Source organism: Saccostrea cucullata, unplaced genomic scaffold, assembly GCF_032062105.1.
Source record: "Saccostrea cucullata isolate Sc308-1 unplaced genomic scaffold, CSIRO_AGI_Scuc_v1 ctg5811, whole genome shotgun sequence".
In the NCBI taxonomy this organism is placed as follows: Eukaryota; Metazoa; Mollusca; class Bivalvia; order Ostreida; family Ostreidae; genus Saccostrea; species Saccostrea cuccullata.
The window spans coordinates 90,879-105,192 of NW_026918135.1; the positions used below are offsets into that span (position 1 = coordinate 90,879).

General features: G+C 33.6%; 3 protein-coding genes across 4 annotated transcripts; 1 reads left to right on the forward strand and 2 right to left on the reverse strand.

Annotated features, from left to right (window-relative positions):
* Positions 1-6,857: 6,857 nt before the first annotated feature.
* LOC134254904 (uncharacterized) lies at positions 6,858-11,911 on the forward strand. 2 transcript variants are annotated; one of them, XM_062737465.1, is made up of 8 exons: positions 6,858-7,167; positions 7,815-7,906; positions 8,224-8,691; positions 9,218-9,405; positions 9,632-9,923; positions 10,120-10,246; positions 10,459-10,589; positions 10,728-11,911. In XM_062737465.1, the coding sequence occupies exons 3-8, from the start codon at positions 8,287-8,289 to the stop codon at positions 11,904-11,906; spliced, it is 2,322 nt and encodes a 773-aa protein (XP_062593449.1). In that variant the 5' UTR covers positions 6,858-7,167; positions 7,815-7,906; positions 8,224-8,286; the 3' UTR covers positions 11,907-11,911. The 2 variants fall into 2 exon arrangements, with proteins under 2 accessions (XP_062593449.1, XP_062593517.1); XM_062737533.1 differs by having other exon boundaries at positions 7,829-7,906.
* Positions 11,912-12,181: 270 nt separating this feature from the next.
* On the reverse strand, positions 12,182-12,745 carry LOC134254620 (putative ATP-dependent DNA helicase Q1). The gene has a single exon (XM_062737186.1). The coding sequence runs from the start codon at positions 12,743-12,745 to the stop codon at positions 12,182-12,184; it is 564 nt and encodes a 187-aa protein (XP_062593170.1).
* Positions 12,746-12,848: 103 nt separating this feature from the next.
* On the reverse strand, positions 12,849-14,221 carry LOC134254712 (ATP-dependent DNA helicase RecQ-like). Its single transcript, XM_062737276.1, has 3 exons — positions 13,930-14,221; positions 13,393-13,549; positions 12,849-13,152 (listed from the first exon to the last, which is right to left on the reverse strand). The coding sequence occupies exons 1-3, from the start codon at positions 14,219-14,221 to the stop codon at positions 12,849-12,851; spliced, it is 753 nt and encodes a 250-aa protein (XP_062593260.1).
* Between the last annotated feature and the right edge of the window lie 93 nt (positions 14,222-14,314).

Sequence of the window (14,314 nt, forward strand, 5' to 3'; positions counted from 1 at the left end):
TCAGTAGAAGATGGTGATGGCAGTGAATCCGTAGTGAGAGAAGTCTCGGAATCAATAGAAGTAATGGAAATAGGAACTAAAGAAGAATTTTTTTTTAATTTAAAAGTGTTGCATAACTAGTCGCGGAAACAAAGAAAAAGATTATCAAGAAACGAGAGATGGAAAGGCCCTCACCTTTCAGAGGGTGGTCATTCCCTTTTTCAAGAATGCGCAACTCTGAACTATCAAATATCGATCCTGTTCGTCCCAACCACGAATTCTTTGCGCAATGTATCCTTGCTTGGCACCATGTCTCGCGTGAAATAAATACACGAACATTTTCCATCACATCTTTCAAACCGATCATCACAGATGTCCACAGAAAATTTGAAAGACTCTGACTTGATTCGTGTCATCGTCCATTAGGATACATTGGCCACTCCGATTTTTGTACCCTTACAAAAAATCGGTGGAATGTCTTCAAAAGTGATCAGGGACCATATAGTTTATCTGTTTAAATAATTTCTCATCAAGACAAAATACTCTTTTTTTGTAAATGTTTATTCAACTGTTTGTCAGTGCTTACTTTCCATTTTTTAAGTGCAGAAAGGTCAATATTTATGACAAAAGAGTACGAAAATAAAAGTAAACGTCATTTTTCTCGATTATTTTATCATAAAGGTATACTTTCTTCTTTGTTAGAATAAAGAGAGGGGTCATTTCGTTCAGAAAATATGAATTACAACATTTTCACACAAAGATTTTTTAAGATATTGCCTGTTATTCATGTCGGAATTTTAAAAAATACCACAACAAAAACGGGATGATACTTGTGCTCCTTTATAATATTTCATGCGGGATTGATTAGAATGAATTTCCTGTCGTTTTAAAGATACAAGTCATATAAATTAAATACCAGTTGATTTAGAACGTGATTTGGCATTTTTTGGTACTTTTTAGAACAATAATTTCTGAAAATTATATATTTTTAGCATTTCAGACTGTTTGTGTAAAATAAGCATACAAAGGTATTGTTTTTAATACTTAAAAATTGAGAACAAGTTGTCAGGAAGGAAATGTCAAAGTCTTGAAAATTTCACACAAAGACTTTTTGGACATAGGTCCAGCTTAATTTGACAAACACTGTATCAGGTACATAAATACAAGTATTTTAGTTAATAACAGGTATGCTAAGAAAATATTAACTTTTGAAATAATCAGGCTTTCAGATATTGATTCCCATGGGTCTTGGGCCACAAAAATCGTACTTTGGATACAATTTGCCTTTGAGTAATATACTTGTACAGTCATCCAATACTATGGTTTTCTATCACTTATCAAATTTTTAGAATGAGTATTGAATACATACAATAGAATTCTCTGAAATCCTAATTGAGGAGTCCTTCCTAAGGATAAACCCCTTCAATAACACTGTTTTAAGTCTTATGTTGAAGATCTTCTGAACATGCCTTTCAGCTATGTACAGTTCATGACGCTTGGCAAAATTTGTTGTGCTAGCCAGCACAGTCGTCACTCCATATATCGTTCCTTGAGAATTCATTCTTTTCTCTGTTGCCTCTAGGATGAACATTGTTTGCTGTGCTTGTTTGCTGTGCTCCTTGGAACTAAAATAAAAGGATCAAATTGAACAGACTGTATCAATGAAAACTGCATTGTTTCTTCTAAGGAAGACGTTTGAAGCGAAGAGATTCATTTGTATTTCTTATAAAGTTAAAAGAAAGCAAGGTGCCAATGTGCCATCGTCACCTTAACATTGGGAGCTGGTCAAAGCACCCCCAAATGAAAACGTCCTGGTCAAAGCGTTCCATAATTTTAGTTAAAGCGTCCTCTGATGTTAGTCAAAGAACCCAAAGTATTGGAAAAAGCATCCCTTGATGAATGATCTTAGTCAAAGCTTCCCTAAACATATTTTTGTAGAAATAAATACTGCCCCAAATGTTGGTCAAAGCGTCCCCTTAATTTGCTCAAAGTGCCCCCTTATTTTGTTCAAAGCACCCCTATATATATATAAAGAAAAAATCTTTATACAAACAAATCTTTACTATGAAGTAGACTTCAAAAGATGTTCATTATCAAATTGCGTGGTTTTTCGTAAATGTTAATTATCAGTAAATAAATCAGAATTTCACATGGCCAGAAAATGTGTGAATATGTACAAAACTTCTTAGCTTTATGGCTTTCAGCTGGTCAAAGTGTTACTTTTTTTTCCTAAGATATAAGAATGCTTAAGGTTTCGTCAAAGGTCATCATGTCCAAAATTTTATTTTTACAATAGCCTCAAAACTATGTAAGGTATAAAGTTAAAACTTTTACAGTTTATAAATTATTCATTGGTTAACAGATAGAAAGTATCAGTTGATAAAACTAATACTTGGAATAATATTAATTGAGAAAAACTCTTCTTAAAAATGCATATATTTTCAAAAAAATACATCTAATTAATTCTATGCTTTTAGTGAAAACCATCATTGCAGAAACAAAATATGTTTATCAATGAAGGGCAAGTTGGACTTGGATAGCCTCTGGAAAGTTGTTTTCCTTGTTTATTTTGTCCAAATGTTAAGACTTGAAAGTGAAAGTACACTGCAAATGGCGGATTCTATAGGGGTCTTGTCTTTATATATGTCATGCTTTCAATAAGTTTTTCAGAGACCATTCAAGTCCAACTTGCCCTTCAATGATAAACATAAATTATTTCTACAATGTTGGTTTTCACAAAAAGGACAGAATAAAGCAGGTGCATTTTTTTTTTAAAATATGCACATTTTCTGATACAATTTTTCTCAAAAAATATCTTTATAAAAATATTTGTTATCAAGTAATACTTTCTATCTATTAATCAGAGAAATATTTACAAAATGTAAACGTTTTGACTTCATACCACACATAGTTTTGGAGCAATTGTAAAAATAATTTTTTAGACATGTTGACCTTTGACGAAACCTTAAAATGACACCTGTTCATAAAAATCTCGAATGAAATTTTAATTATTTCATAAAATAAAATGTATGAATCAATTTATAAAAGTCAAAACTCACTTTTTTTATAAAATATATCAGAGGGCCAATTTGACCTGATGAACTTGTTATATTTATATCCACGATATGAGAAATCTAATAATAAAATAACGAAGAGATATTTCTAATCACAGGCACACACAATGTCCCAGCGGTGTTACTGCTCCCTGGATATATTATATATATTTCACACAAAAACACATCAAGTACTCCATTAATAAGTAATACAGAATCGGGAGAAAAAGCTTCATAAATGACTATTTATTTTATACATATACCCTCACTCTTTGGAGTAGAGAGAATGCAGGGTGAGATTCACTCCCTCTAGCCCCTCGTTTACATTGGCCTTTTTTATCTGTTTTTTTTTTTTTTCAATGAGGTCCTCTTCATAATTTAGTAATATTTGTCTGAAAAAAAGATAAATATGCTGATAAAATTTCAACTCTTTATACTGTATGTGAAAGGATATCATCCATTTAAAGGTCAAAATGCAAACCTGTGGTCCGGCTTTGAAACACCCAACTTATAATGTTAATTTATATATTAATTTTGTGCAGTATAATTTTAGTTTTATTAAAATGATTGTGTTAGAATTTATAATTGATACTATCAGTGTATATATAGAACAACAAACATTGATACCCTTAATTATGAACTTGTTAACAAACTCTACGAGATTGGTTATAATAAGAACGTCTTCATTTAACGGACAATTTGTTTTTATGATGTTTTGTGCACCAACTTTGATACTTTCCAATCAGACTTATGAGGATGATGCACCGATCTAATTTACTAAGGAATGTGCAAGTTCTCCGCTGTCCACATAAATTAAAGACATTGCTGTATCCTATAAGGAGATGGGGAAGAGAACTTTCGTGAGGGGCGGACTATATCAGTGTTAATGAAGTGATTATTAGAGATATTAAATAATTGTTGTGACCAAATTTGTAATTCCCCACTTATAAAAGTTGTGTAAACTGAGTATCAGTAGCTTTCACCATCTGGGCTCCGAGATCTTTATAATTGAACTTTTTGATGTACCATTGTTTGTTTGATACCTTTGCTGTGACTTTTTAATAAAACTATAAACTTAAAAAAGTCTTCTTAATCCAAACACATTGGCTAATTGTGTTATACAATCTCTTAAGGAGCACTTGTTTTACTGCAGTTTTAAAACTTCTTATTGGTTGTAATTTTGTTACTGTTGAAAAGCGAATTTTACTCTTATTGGCATTGCAGATTTAAGGCTGCACAAGGTCTCATCTTTGTTGCTCAAGTCTGACTGGAAGTTCATGTTTACTAGTTACTATCGTCTATCGAAACATGTGCCACTTGACAACCAGCAAGACCTGCAAAGAAAAAGATAGGAAACCAAAAACCCCTTTCAAGAGAAAATTGAAATATATTATATATAAGAAAACGTGAAAATTTGTTGGGTTTTTAAAAAAAACTTCTTCTTTAAAAAACAAACTGGACAAGTCTATAATTGAATGAACTTGGCTATCAGTGACATCAACCAGTAAAAGTTCAGGAACCTGGGGGTAGCATGTCATATATGATTATAACTTTTGTATCTTCGTAATAAAAGAGTTCCAATTAATATGGCGTTTTAGTACATTACGCAATCGGAGATCCTCGGATGACTCGAGCCTCGCACATAACCTCGGACGTCAACAGTGATCTTCCATCTTGCTGATTCAGTCATGTGATCTTATTTGAATTTCTTTCAAGTATACTTTTGCAATCCGAGTTACTTTGATGCACGCCCAAGTCTGTGTTCTTGCTTTCAAAGAATACTTACATTTGGTTGTAATTCAATCTGATTAAAATCAGATCCTTTGATCCGCTCCCGTATCATCGCTACACAAAAGGATCTGAAGTAACTCCATAGAGGGTCACGTCCGAACGACCTTTTAACTAGCCAATCAAATAGCATCTGACATAGCTCGTCGGGAGTGTTTTATATCCCACAATCCATTGCGAAAAACAAAATGGCTGCGCCCATGAATGCAGCTCGGACACCTGTTAAAACGTGTAGTTTGGATAATATATGCGTTCTGTGTGGTTTTTCCTTTGTACAGACGTATATAGACACCAATGGAAAAAATGTTACCACAAAGTTTTTCGATAAGAAGTTGAAACTAACCAAAGAAAGAAAGGAGTTCATTAAAAATGTGCTATCCTTCGACATACATGCTGTCAACCCCGATACAGGCATTTGCCAGAAATGTTACCGATCAGTTGAAAAACTTTATAAACTAGTGCTAATTGTAACGGGGACCGTTACAGATGTTCCCCAAACGCTCCCCAACTCCCTTTTGGTGCCATATTCCCTGTAAGCTTCATTTATTAACGCAAACTCTATGCATTTGAAATTTTAACAATGGTTACCCAGAAATGTACCATGCTCATTCAAATTTTAGCATTGCATGTGTGCGCATGTGAAGGCATATACGTAATGACCATATCATCTTGTCTACACAATCTATATATTTTAATATACTAAATATTAAAGTATTTAATCCAAAAGTATTAAAAAATTCGCTCATTCAAGTGTATTTTTGATTTTACCCATTTCACGTGCACGCACGTGCATACATGAGCATGGTGACCATACCTTCTTGTAGAAGTTTATTAAATCTATCTATGTTCTAAATCCCATCCCGTTTTGTTGAAAACCAAGGGAGTTAAAACTGTTTAAAGTTTCAGCCAATCAGATTGCAGCGTACGTACACGCACATTTTTGCATGTGCATGGAGACCATACCTTCTTGTAGATGTCCATTATATATATCTATGTTCCAAGTCCCATCCTGTTTGGTTGAAAACCAAGGAAGTTATAACTGTTTAAAGTTTCAGCCAATCAGATTGCAGCTCACGTACACGCACGTGTATGCATGTGCATGGTGACCATACCTTATTGTAGAAGTCCATTTAATATATCCATGTTCCAAATCCCATCCTGTTTGGTTGAAAACCAAAGGAGTTATTGCTTTTTAAAGTTTCAGCCAATCAGATTGCAGCTCACGTACACGAACGTGTATGCATGTGCATGGTGACCATACCTTTTTTTAAAAGTCCATTTTATATATCTATGTTCCAAATCCCATCCTGTTTGGTTGAAAATCAAGGGAGTTATAGCTATTTAAAGTTTCAGCCAATCAGATTGCAGCGCACGTGCATGCACGTGTATGCATGTGCATGGTGACCATACCTTCTTGTAGAAGTCCATTATATATATCTATGTTCCAAATCCCATCCTGTTTGGTTGAAAACCAAGGGAGTTATAGCTATTTAAAGTTTCAGCCAATCAGATTGCAGCGCACGTGCATGCACGTGTTTTCATGATAATTGCTTTATAACATGTTGTAGCATATCCTAATGCAGGGCTATATTCAAACTTTCAAAGGATTTCGTCAAAAAACAAGAAAGATATTGAGACTTTAGTTTCAGCCAATCGGAGCAAAGCGCACGTGCATGTGCGTGAGATCTTGGTATTTTGACCATGTCGTCTTGTCTATACTACTAATATATCCTTACATTATGAGTTTCAAAGCATTTCATCAAAAAATAGAAAAGTTACGGCAGTATACATTATATTGGCCATTTAACGTGTTGCACGTGCGTGCTCTTGCAAGCACGTGCGCGCAAAATGACCTTCGTTGGGCAACTCTACATAACATGCCTACTGACCCTAAAAAGGTTTCACCTAAGTCGGATGTATAGTTTACAAGATCACTCGCGGACAAAATTTTCCCAGGAAGAAAAATAATAATAATAAGAAACAGAGTAAAAACAATATGTTCCCCAACTTCGTTTGGGGAACATAATTAGAAAAAGAAGCAACCGATCTGAAAGGTAGACTTATACAATCAGTGAGAAAAATTCAAGAAACTGTACTAATGCAATCGCGAACAGTCGTTTCCAAACGAATGCTCAGAAGCCCTGGTGTTTCACAAGACCCAGCAAAGAGAAATGTTAGTCTTCTTTTACCTATAAATTATGTAGAACCTGTAAAAATATTGCCATTTTCTGACATAAGCAATACATGTATGCAGCCAGTTGCCAATCCAGTTATCAAAAAACCAGTTAGAAGGTCATTAGCATTACCTAGCACAAGTACCCCAGCTGTCCTTAGTGGAGAAGTAGAGGTAAGCGTGTATTTTGAATTATATCCAAATAATGATCAATCAATCATTAAACAAATTAAACCATACATTACATTGCTTTAGGTCATGAGTTCATTAATAGATCAACCTATTTCAAATGCCAATTGAATTAATGAAATAAAATATACTGAATTTATCATTTGTAACTTCTACCAATGGATTAGGAATGTGCAAAAATCAATTTAATTTTATAAACAAACCTTTTTTTTAGCAGTGTTGGCCACACCCTAATTTTAGTAGGATACATAAAATTAAAGCTACCAACATAGCTTTATTACCTGAATGTATATCAGCATAACACAGTGAAAATAATGGACTCGTTGACCTTTTGCTTTGGTAGTTGTTTTTTTTGTTTATGTTTTTCTTTTTTTAAATTATTAATAAATCAGGGTTTCTCACTGACATTGATATTTGAAAATAACAAATTTGCTCCCCTCCCCCTTAAATTTTATTTATTTATCAGTATTTTTTATGTTACTTTCATTATTAAAAATATGTGTGCATTTGGCAAGTAAACTATCCCAAGATACATGTAGTCTCATGTAGTTTATACATTTATTGACAAACCCTGAAATCACAAATTGATGTTTTGATTCTCTTTTCTTATTTTCCTTTTTTTCTTCTTACAGTTTTTTTTTTACAGTTTCATTTTACTGCTGGCAAGAAGTCTAGCAGTTGATAAATGTGATAAATGACCATTCAAACATGAAAGAAAACTTGGGTAAATAGATTTAAAACTTTGATCATTTAACTGCATATTGTTTTAAAAGGTAAATTTTGAGTTATGGATTATATATGGAATATGAGATATTGAAAATACATGTTCTTTTTGCTATTTCTGTTCATAGATTTTTTAAGTGCTAATGTAAAAAGTTGTAATTCAAATTTGTGCAGAAATTACTGAAGTATGTAGTACTTTATATTTATATTGCATTTCAATGAAGGAAATAAATAATAATTGAAAAATAAATACCAATAGCATTCCATTAAATGCCAGTAATTGATATTTATTAATATTATGATTTATCTTTATATCAGATCACTCTTTCATATCCAAGTGGAAAGAGGACTCATCTTGTGAGGAATGAGCTTCACCAGTCAATGTGCAAGGCCATTTGCAGGTCAGAAAATGTGGAACAGACAGTCCTCTGTTTATTGGTAAAGGAAAATCCCAGAGTAGTTGTAAATGCTGCAGCAAAAATTGTATCGGAAGAATCCAGAGAACTATGTAAACAGAACTCAAATTCTCTCTTAAGAATGAAAGATCAGGAGAGTCTTATGTCCTTCACATGGGACAAATTTAATAAAGAACTGGAAATCCGGGCCCCAAATTTATTAAGAGTTGTAAGTTCAATTGTGAGTGATATTCCTACAGTAATTGGAGAGAAGAAATACATGAATATCCTACACACTGTTGCATCAGGTCTCCATGGGCGTAGTATGGAAATGTCAGGACTTCACTACAGCATAGCTTTTGTCCTTGTTCATGGAGGATGTACGCTTAGGGTATTTAATTTGTATGCTCTGATTATTTGTTAAATTTAACATCTATTTAATTTAAACAGTGTTAACAGTTTATACTTGCACACCTTTCTATTAAACATGTTGAAATGAACTGTAATTTTACAAATATATCATATACTATATATGTATGATATTGTAACAGAAATTGTATATTTATATTTATATATATATTTGTTTTGCCTTGGACTAAAATGTCGTAACGTCATTGGATATAACGCTTCACGTGATTGCAGTACAAATTTCTGTGGACGGCAGCGTAAAATTTTGAACGGCAACATGGCGGACGTCATTTGAACTGATTGTTTACACAAATGCTCCACAATTTTAGGTCCTCGACAAAACAAAACACTTATTAGGTTTAATCGACCCGACAAATTTCTGTAGACAGTCGGTAATAAACCTAATAAGTAATAATATATTTCTCTTGACTTGAGATTTCTACAGTTCATTTTGATTTTTTTACCTCTGCCAACTGTTTCCTAAAGCTATAATATTTTTGTATTCACAGGATATCGATAGACTTGCCAAAATTGGACTGTGTGTTTCTTCAAGTTCTGTCCATAAGAAGCTGTCTTCATGGAAAGATAGCTTAGACGAAGCAGTGATAAAGTTACGTACAGATTGGGAAAATGGTGGGCGCATCAAATACCAGTTGGTTGGTGATAACTGGGACAAAAATATACTTCCATCATTCAGGTAAATAAAGAATACATGTGTATTAGATTTTTATAGGTTTCATATTGGTTACAAGTACCAAAATAAAATGACTACGTGTGATTGTTCCTCACAAGTTATATTCTGCATGGATGCATAAAAACATTTTCAATTGAACTATATTGGATGATGCCATGGTGCTGTATTCTATTGTTTTGTAAACACTTTTCATTTTCCCTAAATATGTTTCAATCACAATTTTTCGCAGAACATCCCAGCAGACAACAACGTCACTACATTTGTTCAACACCATTGCAGTAGTGGATAGGGTTGTGCCAGTGCCTTATGATGTGCCAAATATGGATGCAAACAGTGATATTGATGCCGATCGCTTTGTACCATCTGTTGAGGAGCAAAAGTTGCTCATGGATGAATTAGTGTTCATTGTTGCATCATCTGTAATCAGCAATGTACCACAGATGAGAGACATATTTGGAAAAATTTACCCAAAGCATCTTCATCATGAATTTAGTGACCAAGCTGGAGAAAAAACAAAACAGGTTAGCAAAGATTTTATTAGACTCAAGTCATTTATGACCAAATTTTAATTATTTCATTCATCAAATGTTTAATGTTTGAAAATTTTATCAAGGAAAAAAATACAGTTCATGAATGTGTTACACACCTACCCGCTAGATCTTAAAGAAAGAATTTAATGCACTGACTTTTCTTACTAAAGATTTATTTGTTACACAGTATCCTCTGGGCCTTACAGACTGCAATGAGAATAAAACTGCAGAAGTGATTAAGATGTTAGGAGAATTTCAACACAAGTATGTTCCATTCAAGAATGATGAAATTCACGAACCAGTTTTTTTTGGTGGTAAGCATAAATATATCCATTATCCAAAAATATATCTCATCTCAGTGGTCAGTGAAATATATAGAACTTAAACAAATACACAAACGAAGTCCGAGTAAAACTTTATTTTCAAATGTTTTACAACAGGGGAAACCCAACCTGTTAAGTTTGTGACATCATGGACATAGTTATGATTTTTTAATACTCTGTACTGCTATACTTGCAATTTACAGGTGATAGACTGACGGACGAAAGAATTCAATCAGCCCAACAAGCAATGCTGAATGCAGAATCCCCAGCAGGGAGGCTTGAAGGCTTTATTTCTAAGATTGAGGACTTTCATAGGCTGATGAATTTTTTAGAGGTATTTTTTTTTTTTTGGAAAAATATCCCAAAGTAAAAATAAAAAACAAAACATCCAAAAAAAGTATGCTTTATATAAACGCATAAAAATTACCAGTTATAAGTAACTGTTAAATAATGATAATTTTTTTTATTTTAGGCCATCGCAAAGTTGACCTACAGCACAGATTCTGCCAGTGACCCAGGCACAATGTTCTACTTTAGAAACAAGTTGAATGCTAGAAATGTTAAAGGCAAAGTGCGTGATTCATACAGGGCGCATAAATACTTATATTATACTGTTCTGGATGCTCTTTGTTGCGTGATGTTTCTGGATGAATTTGACGTTGTGAACTTTGATGACGTAATACCCCTCCCTGAAAATGTCTGTGACAAATCGGATGATGAAAAAATCGCTTGGATAAATGAAATTTGTAAGAATATACTGAGAAAACACTTCTTCAATGAATGTGATGATTTGATGGAAACATTAAGAGAAATTCTCAATGATCCTAATCATCCAGAAAACTATTGGATTTCCAATGTAAATGATGGTCGTGTACAATGCCACTTTTGTGAACGATCATATGCCTATGTAGGTTCACTAAAAGTACATGAAGAAACCAAACATAATGCGAATGTCCCACCAGTGGTCAAACCAAAAACATCGAGAGGAAGTGAAAGTGATGATGTTGAAAGCTATTGCAATGTGTTGTTCAAATTAACTTTGTTGCACAAAAACTTGGATAGTGCTGTGGATATGGCTGATGGAAACAGGAGTGTTCGATCTGCTAAATATGAACTACCTGTGTACAATTTAACTAACAAAACCAAATATGCTATCGGTTCAATCCATTTGATTGCATTAACAGAGGGCATTCTATCAGCTGACCAACGAGTGCGACTGACAGCAAATAGGTTCATAAATTTACATGGAGGAGTCAACAATAATATGGCGTTAGATGAGTATGTAGAACTCTTAAACCGCGACAGTAAAATTGCCTGCTCAGGTTTCCAGACCAAAGACAGTATTTTGTACCACTCTAAGGAGTTCCCAATGGTTGTGAACTTTGTGAAACATCATGACTCAATTTGTGACGTAACACAACGAAAAGGGTTTCATCATCTGCCCTCTTATTTGGAAGATGTGAAGAAAATTGCCGTTGAACTTGCAGAAATGAAAGCTATTAAACATGTAAATGGTAGAAAATTAAAATGTAAATCCTTGACCTCTACAGGGAAAGACTTATTTGACAAATGCTTCCAGCATTTAGGAACACTGATTTTCAAACATAAACCTTTGTATGCATATCACAGACTTGGAAATAAAAAGATGTAAATGTTGGAATTTTTTTTTTATTAAAGTTGTTACATAATTATTTTGTCAATGTTTGATGCTCAGAACATCAATAATGAGTACCAATACACTTTTAAAACAACACAAAACAATAAAATTTTATGTCAATGGATTTGAATTTTTTGCAACAAACAGTCAATCATACAAGACAAATCCAAACTTTTTAACTTAACAGGTAAAACATTTTGCCATTATTTGAAGATGTGCTGACTCACTTCTTAATTGGCAAACAACAGTTTTTATTGCATTGAGACAAATCAATCCAGGTTAATGTCTAAAAGCAAATTATCAATGTCTTCATTGTCAGAACTCTCATATGATTCAGTGTATTCGTCAGTCTCCTCCTCTTCCTCCTCCGCAGACAAGTCCTCTAAAGTAAAGTGAAACAATTTTTCAATGCGTGTTTGAGAACATGATACACATTGACATATGCTGTAACACAAATCACAACAGGAATGAACTGGTTCCACTTCTTTTAGCTGCGACAATTCTGCTGCTTTATGAAATGGTGCCAGCATTGCAACACGTCTACAGGAGTAGTTTATTGTATTGGTTGTGTTACTGGTACTTTTACCAGCTTTATAGACTTCTTTCACTTCTTTCTCAACACCAATCATGTGATAAGAATTATGTAAGAGTAATGCTGTTGAACACTGTCCATCACGCCCCACACGGCCTATTTCTTGAACAAGGTCTACAATAGATTTGGGGCATCCATACAAAATGACATTGTAAAATCCTACAAGGTCAACTCCCATGCCCAAGGCACTCGTAGCCACCACAATTTTTAATTCACTAGATGGATCTTTAAGCGCTTCCATTATCTTTGACTTTTTTTTATCATCAGTTTCTGAGTGAAACATATCAATGCAGGTGCATTCAGGTAGTTCATTTTTAATGTACATGTAAATGTTAGAGGAATCTTTAATTGACATGCAGTAAATCAAAGTTCTTTCCATCATGCAAACCTTCTATTATCCAGCCTAATGCCATTTCAATAGAATTTGGTATCTTTTGAACCACAATTTTTATGTTTTCTTTGTTTGGAGAAACACATATTTCGATTATGTTCGTAGAAAAATTCAGGATTTTCTTTACACGTGAACTGATTTTCTGAGTACATGTGGCGCTTAGAGCAAGGACACTTGCCTCAGGGTACAAGGAACGCATTTCTCCAATGTAGGAAAACCATTTCCTAAAAGCTTTTTTTCCTCCTTCATCTTCTCCCCTAAAATTGAAAACATACTGTTAAATAGCATTTACCTTGTACATGTTATAAGGGTAGGATAAAGTTTGTTTCTTGCTTTTTATAAACCTAAACAAAACTGCATTTATTCCAGAAATCAAGAAATTAATTATCTGCTGTTTCAGTTCTTTTAAAAATTATTTTTACTCTGATTAAATACAACATTTATGTATTGAAGAAGAATATATCAATATATGAAAGATGGAAATTATGTATGCTTACCATGTAGCTATAGTGTGAAATTCATCAATAACTATAGTGGAAACTTTAAACTTTTGACAAACTGATCTCCAGTGCTGATCTCCAACTAGCATCTCTGGGGCAGCGAAAAGGGAGTCAAATTCACCCCGTTCAACAGCCGGATCCCTACAACCACCTCCTGTAAAAAATGTACACATTGGCTTTAAGCAATGCCCAAACTTAATCAATACATGATGCAAATGTTTTACGGACACAATTATAACAACTGGCATTATATCGAGACAACTTGCTAAAATAAAAAATATACCAGTTGACAGTTCCAATACCAGTACAGATAAAAATATGCATTAATTTACACATTTTTACCACAGGCGCTTGTTTCATGTATATTCATTTGTTATGGTATATTTAAGCTAGACGCAATAACGATTTGTTTGTTTAATATTATTATAATTCATATTACTGATCAAATTTTAATATTTGATTTCGAGTACACTCACTACACATGTGACAGTTTATATGGAACTGAAAACTTGGCAATAATATATTAACTCTCACCTAAATAAACTGCTTTGATGCCGGAAATTTGACTCGAACGTTCACATTGATCTTTCATCAAGGCTATCAGAGGCGAGCAAATGATTACTTTCTTTCCGTCGTTTTGTCCCAATTCTTTTTTGACTGGAATAAGTAACTGGTACGGAAGCGACTTTCCAAACCCCGTAGGAAGAACAGCCATGCAGTCCTTGTATGTGAGGATAGCATCTAATATTCTCTGTTGTTCTGGTTTAATCGTGACTACATTAAAATACTTCAAACAGTTTTTCACGGCAACTTCGAGGTCAGCCATTATTCTTCGTATCTATTTCAAATCGTTACCAAATCGAATCGTTTGAAAAACATAGAATTTATGTTCATGTTTTGTGTCTTTTATATGCTTTTT

Bases quoted from the DNA above. Each gene is read 5' to 3' on its own strand.
- LOC134254620 (XM_062737186.1), bottom strand. From the start codon at position 12,745: ATGGAAGCGCTTAAAGATCCATCTAGTGAATTAAAAATTGTGGTGGCT.
- LOC134254712 (XM_062737276.1), bottom strand. From the start codon at position 14,221: ATGGCTGACCTCGAAGTTGCCGTGAAAAACTGTTTGAAGTATTTTAAT. The intron at 13,550-13,929 runs GTGAGAGTTAAT...CATTTTTTACAG, and splicing joins CATCAAAGCAGTTTATTTAG to GAGGTGGTTGTAGGGATCCG. The intron at 13,153-13,392 runs GTAAGCATACAT...TTTCAATTTTAG, and splicing joins TTTCACACTATAGCTACATG to GGGAGAAGATGAAGGAGGAA.
- LOC134254904 (XM_062737465.1), top strand. From the start codon at position 8,287: ATGTGCAAGGCCATTTGCAGGTCAGAAAATGTGGAACAGACAGTCCTC. The intron at 9,924-10,119 runs GTTAGCAAAGAT...TTTGTTACACAG, and splicing joins CTGGAGAAAAAACAAAACAG to TATCCTCTGGGCCTTACAGA. The intron at 10,590-10,727 runs GTATTTTTTTTT...TTTTTATTTTAG, and splicing joins GGCTGATGAATTTTTTAGAG to GCCATCGCAAAGTTGACCTA.